Below are 12,974 nucleotides of genomic sequence, written 5' to 3' on the forward strand. Positions count from 1 at the left end.
GCCACCATGCCCAGCTAATTTTTTGTATTTTTAGTAGAGACGGGGTTTCATCATGTTGACCAGGATGGTCTCGATCTCTTGACCTCGTGATCCACCCGCCTCGGCCTCCCAAAGTGCTGGGATTACAGGCTTGAGCCACCGCGCCCGGCCCTTTTCTTTTCTTTTCTTTTCTTTTCTTTTTTCTTTTCTTTTCTTTCGAGACAGGGTCTCACTCTGTCACCCAGGTTAGAGTTCAGTGGCAGGATCACGACTCACTCTAGCTTCGATCTCCAGGGCTCAAGTGAGCCTCCCACCTCAGTCTCCCCAAGTAGCTGGGACTACAGGAGCATGTCACCGGGCAGGCCTGGCTAAATTTTTTTATATTTTTTGTAGCAACAGGGTCTCACCATGTTATCCAGGTCTTGAACTCCTGGGGTCAAGTGATTCACCTGCCTCAGCCTCCCAGAGTGCTGGGATTACAGGCGTGAGCTACTGCAGCCAGCCCAAGTGTTTCTAGGACATAGAGGCATATACCAAGGCAAACAGTATTTAGCATACACTAGGTGGGCAGCTATTTCATGAAACTCTGTAGCCTTTTTGATAATCACAGTTACAGCACCATAATGTTATGCCTTGTAACAGAAACATTCTTGTAATGGAAACCTAGAGACAAGTAGAGGTTTTATTAACATGGATTGGTATGTTTATGCACACCTATTCATGTCCACCATTTCATGACCACATATGAATTGCAATAGGTAATTTAAAGTTTTTCAAAAATATTTTTTAATGGAAAAAAAAAAAAGAGAGGGGTCTCACCATGTTGTCTGGGCTGGTCTTGAACTCCTGGACTCAAGCAATCCACCACTTTGGCCTCCCAAAGTGCTAGGATTACAGGTGTGAGCCACCATACCTGGCCCTCCATTTTAATTAACAGATACATCCATATAGTGAAGGTGTACTCTCTCCTGGGATCTTGGAGCAAGTCCAGCCATTCTTTGCCAGCTATGGAATTGAAGCCCCTGCTGCTGCCACTTTGAAAGGTCTTTGCAGGAAAGCAGTTGAGATTAGTCTATGGTCCTATTAGAGAAGGTTCAGTTCCTGAAAGTTATATGTTAGTTATAGAGCCCAGAGAGCTTGTATTCTGAGTCCTGAATAAAAGTCCCATGCAGGAGAATGGGGAATGTGGAGGGCAGAAGTTTGTGCTATAATTAGCTCTAGGAGTAACACAGATGGGGGAGGGAGGGGAGTATAAGCGGCATCTATTTTGAGCACATCTCCGATTGACGGGACACGTGTGCTGGACTGTAATGATCCCAGGGCCAAATTGCCTCCCTGTGGTGTGTGTTGCTGGGGGGAGACCTGGGGCAGCAGGAGCAGGACAGCCGGACGGGAAGGCCGGAAGGGGTACGAGCACCTCAACATCTCGCCCTGGGACACTGTTCAAACTCCGGGGGCCATAGGCCAAGCTGAGCGATGGGTGCTGAGGAGGAGGTGATGGTCACACTATCAGGGGGAGCCCCCTGGGGCTTCCGACTTCAGGGGGGGGCCGAGCAGAGGAAACCCTTACAGGTGTCCAAGGTAAGGGAGAGCCCCTGAACTGTGGCTTCAGGGAAAGGGAACCCAAGGGATCCTGGGAAGAGACTTGTGGTGGAATATGGTGGGGGTTGGGGTAGTGGGAGGCTGTGAAGATGGAGTGGGTAGTGGGCAGGGAAGTATGCTTAAGTCTCACAGTGGGAGTAGTGTCTGACTATAGGCTTCTTGTGGAGGTCTATTAGAAAAGAGAATTCGTGGTTTCCAGGGAGCACAGGAAAAAGAAAGGCTCTGTTTCTGCAGCACTGTGGTATCAGAGGACCAGCTCTGGTCATCCAGTGTTTTTTCTCCTGGGTATGTGCCTCTACTCCAAACTCCAGAAATATGGGGAAGATTCTAATTTCTCTCTGACTGAACTGATATGTGATGAACTGAGACTGTCTTACTCAGCCCAGCCCAGCTCAGCCCTACCCTGCCTCACCCTGCCCTGCCCATTCCTTCAGTGTGCCCCTTTTCCTAGGTCAGATCCTTTCTCTCACTAGGCAAGACATTTTTAGGTGCTAGGAGGGTTATGGCAAGATCTGGCCTCACAGATGAAGTCATTACCCTTTTGGTTTCACCCTACAGGCTTAGTTTTCCAAACTGTAAAATGTGAGTGATAATAGTACTTGCACTTACTTCATGGAACCATTTTAAGGATTAAATGCAATAATACATGTAGCACAGTGCCCAGCACTTAGTAAGAATCCAATAAATGGTAACCATTACTACTATTACTTTAGCATATATACATTTGTGTGTACACATGGCACACATATACACAAATAATCACAATCTCCCAGAATCCCACTGGGCTCCCTCCAGTCTGGAGTTCTGTTCTAAAATCTTCACTGTGTAATGGCACCTGGGGTTCCAAGGCCTAATAGAGAATTACTGGCCAATATAGATACTGCTCTTGGAGAAAAAGCTTGTGGAGATAAGCTTTTCTTTTCTTTCCTTTCCTTTCCTTTCCTTTCCTTTCCTTTCCTTTCCCCTTCCCCTTTCCCTTCCCCTTTCCCCTTCCCCTTTCCCCTTGCCTTTTTCCTTTCCTTTTTCCTTTCCTTTCCTATCCTTGCTGTGTGACAGTCTTACTCTGTCACCCAGGCTGGAGTGCAGTGGTACGATCTTGGCTTGCTGCAACCTCCATTTCCCAGTTCAAGTGATTCTCCTGCCTCAGCCTCCCAAGTACCTGGGATTACAGGTGCATGCCATAATGCCTGGCTGATTTTTGTACCTTTAGTAGAGACAGTGTTTCATCATGTTGGCCAGGGTGGTCTCGAATTCCGGACCTCAAGTGATCCACCTGCCTAGGCCTCCCAAAGTGCTGGGATTATAGTTGTGACCCACTGTGCCCAACATACTAAAAACCACCATTTTTAGTACCGACCCCATGCAGTTCTTCCCAAGCCTCTTTCATTCAGTGGTTACCCTATCTCCCACCATATGATGTATTTCTTCCTGCAATCTGTACTTTCTTCCCTCTAGATAGGCCACTTCAACTGCAGCCACTTCCATGCATCTCCCCACCCTTCTTACCCTGCAAAGTAAAATCCCCTGCTATAGGTCCTTCTTGCCTTTTCCTTTCATTCTATTCCCTTTGGAGCACTCTCTTACCTACAATCAACATCCTTCAACATATCTTTCAACATCTTAGATTCGAAGACGGAGTCAGGCTGGCAGAGCAGGACTCCGAGAGAGGGACCAGCTCTTGGCAATCAATGGGATCTCTTGCACCAACCTTTCCCATGCCAGTGCCATGACCCTCATCGATGCCTCAGGAAATCAGCTTGTCCTCACTGTGCAACGGTATGGACTTCCCTCCCCTTCTCATTCCCTAATCCTGGACTCCCATTGCCTGTCTCAGCTCTATGTCTCACTGGCCTGGCTTTAGAAACTAACAGGTACTTATTTCTGCTCATGCATTTCTGCTATGGTTTGTGTCTATCTCCCAGAGGGCTTGATTGTATCTGCAATTAAGGGGCAGGGTGTCAGTGGGTATTTGACTGATGGACCTACTTCAATCTCTGGCTTGTCTGCTCATTACATCTTCTTCTAAGTCTGTTTCCGCTCATGGCCCTTCAAGCATATTTGCCTCCTAGTTTGTCTTCATATCTTCACCTTTCCTGGCCCACCCATTCCAACTGTATGACAGCCTTCTCTTTCCCTTACCTCTTTCCTTCCATCCCTTCCAGATCTTTCTTGCTGTCAGTACCCATCTCTCAAGCCCTGTCATCTTTCCTATACAGGGTAGCAGACGAGGGGCCAGTGCAATCTCCATCTCCCCATGAGCTTCAGGTGCTGTCACCCTTATCTCCACTGAGTCCTGAGCCCCCTGGTGCGCCAGTTCCTCAGCCTCTGCAGCCTGGGAGCCTTCGTTCACCTCCTGATAGTGAGGCTTACTATGGAGAGACTGACAGTGATGCTGATGGCCCTGCTACCCAGGAGAAGCCCCGCCGACCTCGCCGCCGAGGCCCCACAAGGCCTACCCCTCCTGGTGCCCCACCGGATGAGGTCTACCTGTCTGACAGCCCTGCAGAGCCGGCACCTGCTATCCCTGGCCCTCCTAGCCAGGGTGACAGCCGTGTGAGCTCTCCATCTTGGGAGGATGGGGCAGCCCTTCAGCCACCCCCAGCTGAGGCTCTGCTGTTACCCCATGGCCCCCTCCGGCCTGGTCCTCATCTCATCCCTATGGTGGGGCCTGTTCCCCACCCAGTGGCAGAAGATCTTACTACTACCTACACCCAGAAGGCCAAGCAAGCCAGTGAGTGCCTGAACCCCTTTCCCCCAGCCAGGATCCTTCAATCTGAGCCTTGAATCTATTCTTCTATAGCCATACATTCTCCCTACCTTATGCCCCTTGGATACAGTCTTGGGGACAAGAGAAGAGTAATGAGTAGAAGGGGAGCATAACTATTCTCGTGGCCCCCATTATTTTTGCTGTTTGAATCAATGTGGCAAAAGGGTAAGGTGATTCAGTTCAACCCAGGAACAGGGTAAATAGGGAAGTTGGAAAGGGACATGAATAGATGAAAGGTTTGGTGGTGGTGATAATTGTTATTGTGTGTCATGACAGGGTAAAGGCAGAGAACAGACACAGGACGGGAGTATTTAAAAGCAGGTTGAAGGCTGGGTGAGGTGACTCACACCTGTAATCCCAGCACTTTGGGAGGCTGAGGTGGGAGGATCGCTTGAACTCAGGAGTTTGAGACCAGCCAGGACAACATGGTGAGACCTTGTCTCCACTAAAAATTTAAAAATTAGACAGGCATGGTGCCACATGCCTATGGTCCCAGCTACTTGGGAGGCTGAGGCAGGAGGATCACTTGAGCCTGGAAGGTTGAGGCTGCAGAAAGTCATGTTTGCACCACTGCACTCCAGTGTGAGCAACAGAGCAAGACCCTGTCTCAAAAATAAATAAATAAAAGTGGGTCAAAGCTACAGGGGTTCTTTATAGTGTTAATTGAAGGCACCTTTGATATTTTCAAGTTCAGTTAGGATTCCTGGGGACCAAGAGGCTATGGGATGATCATGAGATCCTGAGGAAGTAGCAGAGGGAGGGAGCTTTGGCTTTGGCACCTTATCTCAGGCAAGAATGTTGGCCTGGACAGAAAAAGCCCATTCCACTTATCTCAGGCTCTTTGCTATTTTTGATGTGAGCTACAGAACAAGGTCTAAGGATAAACTTTCTCCCTGCTCTATGCCTCCTGTGCCTTTCCCACAGAGACCGTTCTTGTCACCTCTGAAATCTCAGGATTCCCTCTCTAGTTGTATTTCTTTCCTCTCCTCTACCATTTTGATTCCTGATCCATAGAGCTTTGTGTCTCTCAGTTTGGAATGGAGGCTAAGGACATGAGAGCTAAGAGTCTAACATCCCTGATTGTCCAATATCCCAGGAATTCCAGACACATGCCTAGGATCCCATGCTTTCCTCAGTTCTCTACTTACGTCCCCCTCCCTTCCTATCATGCTGGGTGAGACTGTAGTTACCGGCTCAGAGATATTTTTAGTCAAGCAGACCTCACTGTCTACTGGGGGAGGGTTGGGGGAAGGGGAGGCAGGTGCCCACGTCCATCACACCAGCACTTGTGGGGCAGCCCAGAGAAGGGAGAGGGCCAGTCTCCAAAAATAGCACAGTGAGCTCATTCAGCTGCCAGCTCTGGGGACAAGACAAAGGGGCTTTAAAAGGCATGGGGGGTGGCTCAAGCTGGTCCTGCTCCAGCCAACACTGCCTTTCTCAGCATGGAGACCTTTGAGCCCATCAGCCAAGAGCCCCTCAGCCAAGCCAGCTACGACAAAGCCCCAGACCCAGTTCCTGAGCTCCAAGACTCATTCTATGCAGGTACTACCCTTTCATATCTATGAGAGTCTGTGATCTAGAATGGAGGGGAAGATGTCAACAGTTTAGGAAGGGCAGTCTTTGGGAAAGGTCTTACTATCCTGTTCCTTCCTTTTTGCTGTCCTCTTCCTCCTTTTCTCAGGAGAGTTTCACTGCCCCTTTCTCAGTGATCCTATGGCCACATGTCAAAGGGGTTTGTGACCACAGAGCTGTAGAAAACTCATGGGAACAGAGCGTGTGTGAGTACATTATGAATACATGAGGGCATGTATGTGTGAGTCCATGGGAGAAGATATGCGTGAACAAGAAAGTGTCCATATATATCAAGAAAGTATAGCGTCAAGAGGCTTTAATAGTAACAGTTATAGTGGGCCTTCACATTGTGTTAAGTGCTAAATTTACTATATTATCTCAGTTCATCCTCATAGCAATCCTGTGAGGTAGCCATTGTCTGCCCTCATTTACAGAGGAGGAAACTGAACTTTAATGAGGTGAGGTAACTTTCCTAAGAACCAAAAACCTGAACTGAACTCTGACTCCAGGGCCTGTTATCTCATCCTCAGCAGTACTTTGTGGTATAAATGCTGTGATGAGAGGAATGACAAAAATGAAAAAATTCCATCTACTTTCCACTCAAGGTACCAAGCTAATTACAAAGGAGCATGGTACCTTGAGTGGAAAGTAGATGGAATTTCAAGAATTTTTCAGGAGGAACTGGGGGCCGTGGACCAGAGAGTATCCATGTGCAAGGCAGGGTCCTAGCAGCAGGGTTACCTCTCCCATTTCTTGGCCCCACCTACCCAGGCCCCACATGGCATGGAAAGCCCTGCCCTGGTTCCCTTTGGCACATAGTGCTTGTGTGCCTGGCTGGCAGTGGCTGCCTGAGCTCTCTACCTAAAGGCAGCTCTAACACCCAAAGAAGCCCACCCCACTGTGTTCCCCAGCTTAGGGGGAAATGATGTATTTAGCTGGTGACCTTGAGGTATCCTAAAGATTTGGAGAGTTGCCTTGGAGAACAGCACTCTAACTTTTCCTGCATCTTGGATCAGGACTACTCCTGGTTGTGAGTAACAGGGGTGTGAAGCCCAGAGGACTGCCCTGGGAGTTCGAAGGCTGAGATAAACTTTAAAATTCTATCTAGACTGTTAGTAACGGGGTCTCTGCAGGGAGAACTCTGGGAAGAAGGGCCACCTAGAGCATGTAGGTATGTGAATGTATTCGAGTGATGGTGTTTTTATGTGGGCATAGGTATGTTTACATATGTGTAAGTAAACAGAAGTGTATGTAAGCTGGGGTATACGTGAATGAGAAAGTACGCCTAGAGTTGGCTTTCACTAGATGGATATTCTTGTTGAAGTGCTGTGTGGTGGGAGTTATTTCTCTGAATGTCTATGATGTGGACTGCATGAGGGGGGTGGAATTGTGAATGAAGATCCTCATTGCTAAGGGTTCTTTGTGTCCATATCATAGGGGTAAGGGATAGCAGAGAGGATGAGTCCTAAGCTTTGTGAGAAGCCTCCTAACGTGGTCCCTATGGTGGGTGAAAAGTGTTCCTTCTCATCTTTGCTCTCCCTGGGACCTGCTTATCTCCCTGTCTGCCATGGAGAGTGACACATCCTTCCCCTCCTCCTCCCCCTCCCCTCTCCCTTCCATTGCCAGTCAGGAATGGGAGGCAGGTGAGGAATGTGTGTGGGGTGAAAGATAGGAAAAGAATAGCAGTAAGACTATTCTGCTAATCTTACTAGCAGGATGGAAGGACTGTGTCAGGGCAGCCAACTGGACTCTGCCTTATCTTTAACTGTTTTTGGTTTCACCTTTCACCCTCCACTCTGCCCTTAAGTCAAAGGACTTTGCCACAAAGGGTACTGTGGGTTGAGCCAGTGAAAGAGGGAGCTTTCTGGGGCTGGGGATGAAAGCCTTGAGGAAAAGGACTAGAAGAGGCTGGGAAGCCCCACTGACCAATTTACCTCTTGGCCTTCCCAGAACTGCAACGTGCAGAGAGCCTTCAAGAGAAAAGCATAAAGGAGGCCAAGACCAAATGCCGGACAATTGCATCCCTGCTCACTGCAGCCCCCAACCCCCACTCCAAAGGGGTGCTTATGTTTAAGAAACGGCGGCAGAGAGCCAAGAAGTACACCCTGGTGAGCTTTGGGGCTGCTGCTGGGACAGGCGCTGGGGAGGAGGAGGACGGCATTCCCCCCACGAGTGAGTCCGAGCTGGACGAAGAAGCCTTCTCCGACGCCCGCAGCCTCACCAATCAATCTGACTGGGACAGTCCCTATCTGGACATGGAGCTTGCCAGGGCAGGCTCAAGAGCAACAGAGGGCCAGGGCTCTGGGCTGGGAGGGCAGCTGAGTGAGGTCTCTGGGCGAGGGGTTCAGCTCTTTCAACAGCAGCGCCAGCGTGCAGACTCCAGCACCCAGGAACTGGCGAAGGCCGCACCAGGAGATATACTCAACGGGGAGGGCTTGCAGTCACCACCTCGAGCCCAAAGTGCTCCCCCGGAGGCGGCTGTGCTCCCACCCAGCCCCTTGCCGGCCCCTGTAGCCAGCCCCAGACCCTTCCAACCAGGTGGGGCCCCGACCCCTGCTGCAAGCATCTTTAACCGGTCAGCCAGGCCCTTTACCCCGGGTCTACAAGGACAGCGGACAACTACCACCTCCGTTATTTTCCGGCCCTTAGCCCCCAAGAGAGCTAACGACAGCCTGAGGGGCCTCAGTCCCACTCCACCCCCCTTCTTGTCTTCTCCGCAGGGGCCCACCCCTCTGCCCAGCTTCACTTCAGGGGTTGCCAGCCACGAGCCAGCCTCTGGATCCCCCAGCATCCCACGCTCCTCCGGCCCTGTGACAGCCACCAGTTCCCTGTACATCCCAGCTCCCAGTCGGCCTGTTACCCCAGGCGGAGCCCCAGAGCCCCCCGCTCCTCCTAGTGCAGCTGCCATGACCTCCACCGCTTCTATTTTCCTATCTGCGCCTCTGAGACCCTTTGGGCACCCAGAGGCGGCTGCCCCAGGCCCAGCGGCCCCTGAGCCCCCCAGCGCTCGGGAGCAGCGCATCTCTGTGCCAGCTGCACGGACGGGTATCCTGCAGGAGGCCCGGCGCCGAGGGACGCGGAAGCAGATGTTCCGGCCTGGAAAGGAGGAGACGAAGAACTCGCCCAACCCCGAGCTGCTATCGCTGGTGCAGAACCTGGATGAAAAGCCCCGGGCCGGAGGTGCTGAATCTGGTCCTGAGGAGGACGCACTGAGCCTCGGGGCTGAAGCCTGCAACTTCATGCAGCCAGTAGGGACCAGGAGTTACAAGACCCTGCCTCACGTGACACCTAAGACCCCGCCTCCAATGGCTCCCAAGACCCCGCCCCCTATGACTCCTAAGACTCCACCCCCAGTGGCTCCTAAGCCTCCGTCTCGAGGGCTCCTTGATGGGCTTGTGAATGGGGCAGCCCCTTCGGCTGGAATCCCTGAGCCACCAAGGATGCAGGGCAGGGGTGGGGAGCTGTTTGCCAAGCGGCAGAGCCGTGCGGACAGGTATGTGGTGGAAGGTACACCTGGTCCTGGTATTGGCCATCGGCCTAGAAGTCCTTCTCCTACCCCGTCTTTGCCCCCTTCTTGGAAATATTCACCCAACATCCGTGCCCCACCTCCAATTGCTTACAACCCACTGCTCTCTCCCTTTTTCCCCCAGGCGACCCGAACTCTCCCTAAGGCCCAATCCCAGGGGCCTCGGGCAACACCCAAGCAGGGCATTAAGGCTTTAGATTTTATGCGGCATCAGCCTTATCAACTTAAAACTGCCATGTTCTGTTTTGATGAGGTTCCCCCGACTCCTGGACCCACTGCCTCAGGGCCCCCCAAAACTGCCCGAGTCCAGGAGATTCGCCGGTTTTCCACTCCGGCGCCCCAGCCCACTGCAGAGCCCCTCGCTCCCACTGTGCTTGCCCCACGTGCAGCCACTACATTGGATGAGCCCATCTGGAGAACAGAGCTGGCCTCAGCCCCTGTTCCTAGCCCAGCCCCTCCTCCAGAGTCTCCCAGGGGCCTTGGGGCTTCTCCCAGCTCCTGTGGTTTCCAGGTAGCCAGGCCCCGATTCTCAGCCACCAGAACAGGATTGCAGGCCCATGTGTGGAAGCCTGGGGCAGGGCACCAGTGAGCAGGCACAGGTCCCAGGACCAAGGAGAGGTGGAACATCCAGTTCCTAAAATTGCTTTTCCTACCCTATCCCACTCCCTGTCTCAGGCATCTGGAAGCTAAATTGCCTCCTGCAAGAGATGGTTTCCAAGTTCATGTCCCATCCCTCACCTTCCTCCTCACTCCCTACCTCCCTGCCGCTTTCCAACCATGGCTGCTTTGATACCTTTGCCTCTCTTTGTCTCTGCATTTTCTTGCCTGGATCTCTGTCTTTATTTTCAGGTTTCTCCACCCATATTCCTCCACAGGTCTCTCTTCCTTGACATTTGAACTTTTCTCTGTGGGCCTCATTTTAGTGTTCAGTGAGAAGCACACAGCAGAAGTGACCACTGAGATCTCAGGCAAGAAGCTCACCACCAGGCAGACAGCAAAGGGAGTGAATTGACCCCTGTTTGCATTAAGCCACCTCCACCCCCGACTCTGCTTTCCCAAGATTGCCTGGCATATATCTAGGCCTGTATGTGTGTGTATGTGTATGTGCAAGTGTGTGTTTGTGCACAGATGTGCTCTTTCATCTGAGGCATGAGTAAGAGGAGAGGTCAAAATAAAGACCCAATCTGAGTCTTACTGTACTAATAGAAGGGTCAGATATTCCCACATGAAGTTGAGTGGGAGAAAAAGATTCACTAGAGAATAACTCCTTAGAGGCCAAAGTCAGTAGCAAGTGTACAACATCTTGTGAAAGTTACGGAGCGTGAAAACACTGAAGGGCCAGGACGGTTTGCATGGGCTGAGTTATGCCAGCTAGACCAGGAATAGCACAAATAACTTTATTCCTGTCTCAGAAAGTTAGCAACATGAGAGGCCAGTGCTGAGCAACCCAGTACCCAGGAAATGAAAAAATGAAAGAAAATTTCCTCAGAGAATGAACAGATCCTTGGCTTCATTGCCTCATGAGCTTGAGAGAAAGGAGAGGAGAGCCAGAGGAGAGTGAGGCAGAAACCAGAAGAATGGCAGAAATGAGTGTTAAGTGATTGAGCCCACAGACAGAAGTATGGTAAGGGACAATGCCGTATTGGCAGAAAGTAAAGTTGGGTAACAAGAAACCAACCTTGTGTGAGAGGAGGATAGGGAAAAAATTTGAGGGAGAAGAATGTATTTGTTGGAGTGGAAGGGGATGATGGTGGAAGGGAGGTGTGAGGGTGTGTGCTGAGTGTTGAAAGAACAGTTGGTGGTCTGTGTGACCTTCCTTGAGTCTGTCCTTCAGTGTGTCTTCTGCAGCTTGCCATGGCTACCTGGGAAAGAGCAGGGAGACACCCAGAGCCAAAACCTCTTTTCAGTCCCACCCCATCCCTGAAAACCCCAGCTCTTGCTTCTTTTCAGCTTCAGGTCCTAATCTCTGATCTTAGAGGAATATGGACTCCCTTCTCACCAAGACCACCACCAGCCATGTTTGGTTTAATCTGGAAAGTGCTAATTTCCTTTGCTTGTTGGGTGTGAGTCATAATACTTTGGTTTGTGCACAAGAATAAATTTATGTCCCATACCTTCTGTTGCTGTTATCTTCTAGTTTTATACCTAAATCCTAATCTCTCCTTGATCTTTAACCCATTTCCCTGATCTGATTTCTAATCTGTCTCTATTCCTGCCCCGCTATTTTTCTTTTTTTTTTTTTAATTTATTTTTATTTTTTAAAGACGGGGTTTCACCGTTTTGGTCAGGCTGGTCTTAAACTCCTGACCTCAGGTGATCTGCTGGCCTTGGCCTCCAAAGTGCTTGGATTACAGGCGTAAGCCACCACGCCTGGCCTACCCTCCCATTTTTCACCCTTTTGCCCTTTGTTTCTAGGTGTTTTGCTCTTTCCTACCAATACTGTCCTGTTCTGATTTAGACACCTTCATCTCTCTTCTTGTTTCCCTTTCCCCACAGTCTTCATCCAAGTTATTCCCTTGCCTTGTACTTTCTTTTTTTTTTTGAGATGGAATCTCGCTCTGTCACCAGGCTGGAGTGCAGTGGCGCAATCCCAACTCACTGCCACCTCCACCTCCCAGGTTCAGGCGATTCTCCTGCCTCAGTCTCCCGAGTAGCTGGGACTACAGATGTGTGCTACCATTCCCAGCTAATTTTTTTTTATTTTTAGTAGAGACAGGATTTCACAATGTTGGCCAGGATGGTCTCCATCTTCTTGACCTCGTGATCCACCCGCCTCAGCCTCCCAAAGTGCTGGGATTATGGGCGGGAGCCACCATGCCCGGCCCCTTGCCTCACACTTTCTAGGCAAGGCTCTGTTCACAGAACTGAAGAGAACTTGGAAAGACCCTCTGAGCTCTTTGCCATCAACATTTCCTAGCTCCCCGGAGGAACCAACTGTATTAAACAGTCTCTGGGAATTAAGTGACAAGAAAGCAACGGCTGGCAGGGAAGATGGGATGGGAGAGGAAAGAAGGAAAGAAAGGTGAATTGAGACTACTAAAGAAGGGAGGGCATTGGAGGTACGTGAGAATTAGACTTGGGAGAAGGAAAGTGCCATTGCTCCCATTCTGCCAGCAGAGGGCATGTTTGTGCCAATAACCGCCCCCAGGCCACAGACCTCCCAAGTGAACTCTCTCAGAATTCCAAAGGTCTCAGAGACCATAGACTAAAAAACCTGTCTTCACCCAGTCAGTTGTTTTAGATATTCAATCGAAGGAGATCAAACTTTCAATTTATTTTTGTTTTAGAGGGTGAGGGGGGCCAGGCTTGAAATCCCAGAATTTTGGGAGGCCAAGGTGGGCAGATCATGAGGTCAAGAGATTGAGATCATCTCTAATAAAAATAGAAAAATTAGCTGGGCGTGGTGATGCGTGCCTGTAGTTCCAGCTACTCAGAAGGCTGAGGCACAAGAATCACTTGAACCCGGGTGGCAGAGGTTGCAGTGAGCCAAGACTGTGCCACTGCACTCCAGCCTGGCGACAGGGCGAA

The 12,974-nt window shown here is 50.5% G+C and overlaps 1 protein-coding gene across 6 annotated transcripts in view; it reads left to right on the top strand.

Moving 5' to 3' along the window:
- SYNPO2L (synaptopodin 2 like) overlaps positions 1-11,564 on the top strand; it is a 17,994-nt gene extending 6,430 nt beyond the window's left edge. For 3 of the 6 annotated variants that reach the window (XM_017519550.2, XM_037735227.1, XM_017519549.1), the window contains exons 2-4: positions 3,206-3,357; positions 3,798-4,312; positions 7,871-11,564. In XM_017519550.2, coding sequence (XP_017375039.1) covers positions 3,308-3,357; positions 3,798-4,312; positions 7,871-10,035 — 2,730 coding nt within the window. In that variant the 5' untranslated portion in view covers positions 3,206-3,307 and the 3' untranslated portion in view covers positions 10,036-11,564. Of the gene's footprint in view, positions 1-941; positions 1,561-3,205; positions 3,358-3,797; positions 4,313-5,789; positions 5,891-7,870 lie in introns of those variants that run through there. The other 3 variants (XM_017519548.2, XM_037735226.1, XM_017519552.2) reach the window with 3 other exon arrangements.
- The last annotated feature ends 1,410 nt before the right edge of the window (positions 11,565-12,974 follow it).

This window comes from Cebus imitator, unplaced genomic scaffold (assembly GCF_001604975.1).
Source record: "Cebus imitator isolate Cc_AM_T3 unplaced genomic scaffold, Cebus_imitator-1.0 Scaffold755, whole genome shotgun sequence".
Classification (NCBI taxonomy): domain Eukaryota; kingdom Metazoa; phylum Chordata; class Mammalia; order Primates; family Cebidae; genus Cebus; species Cebus imitator.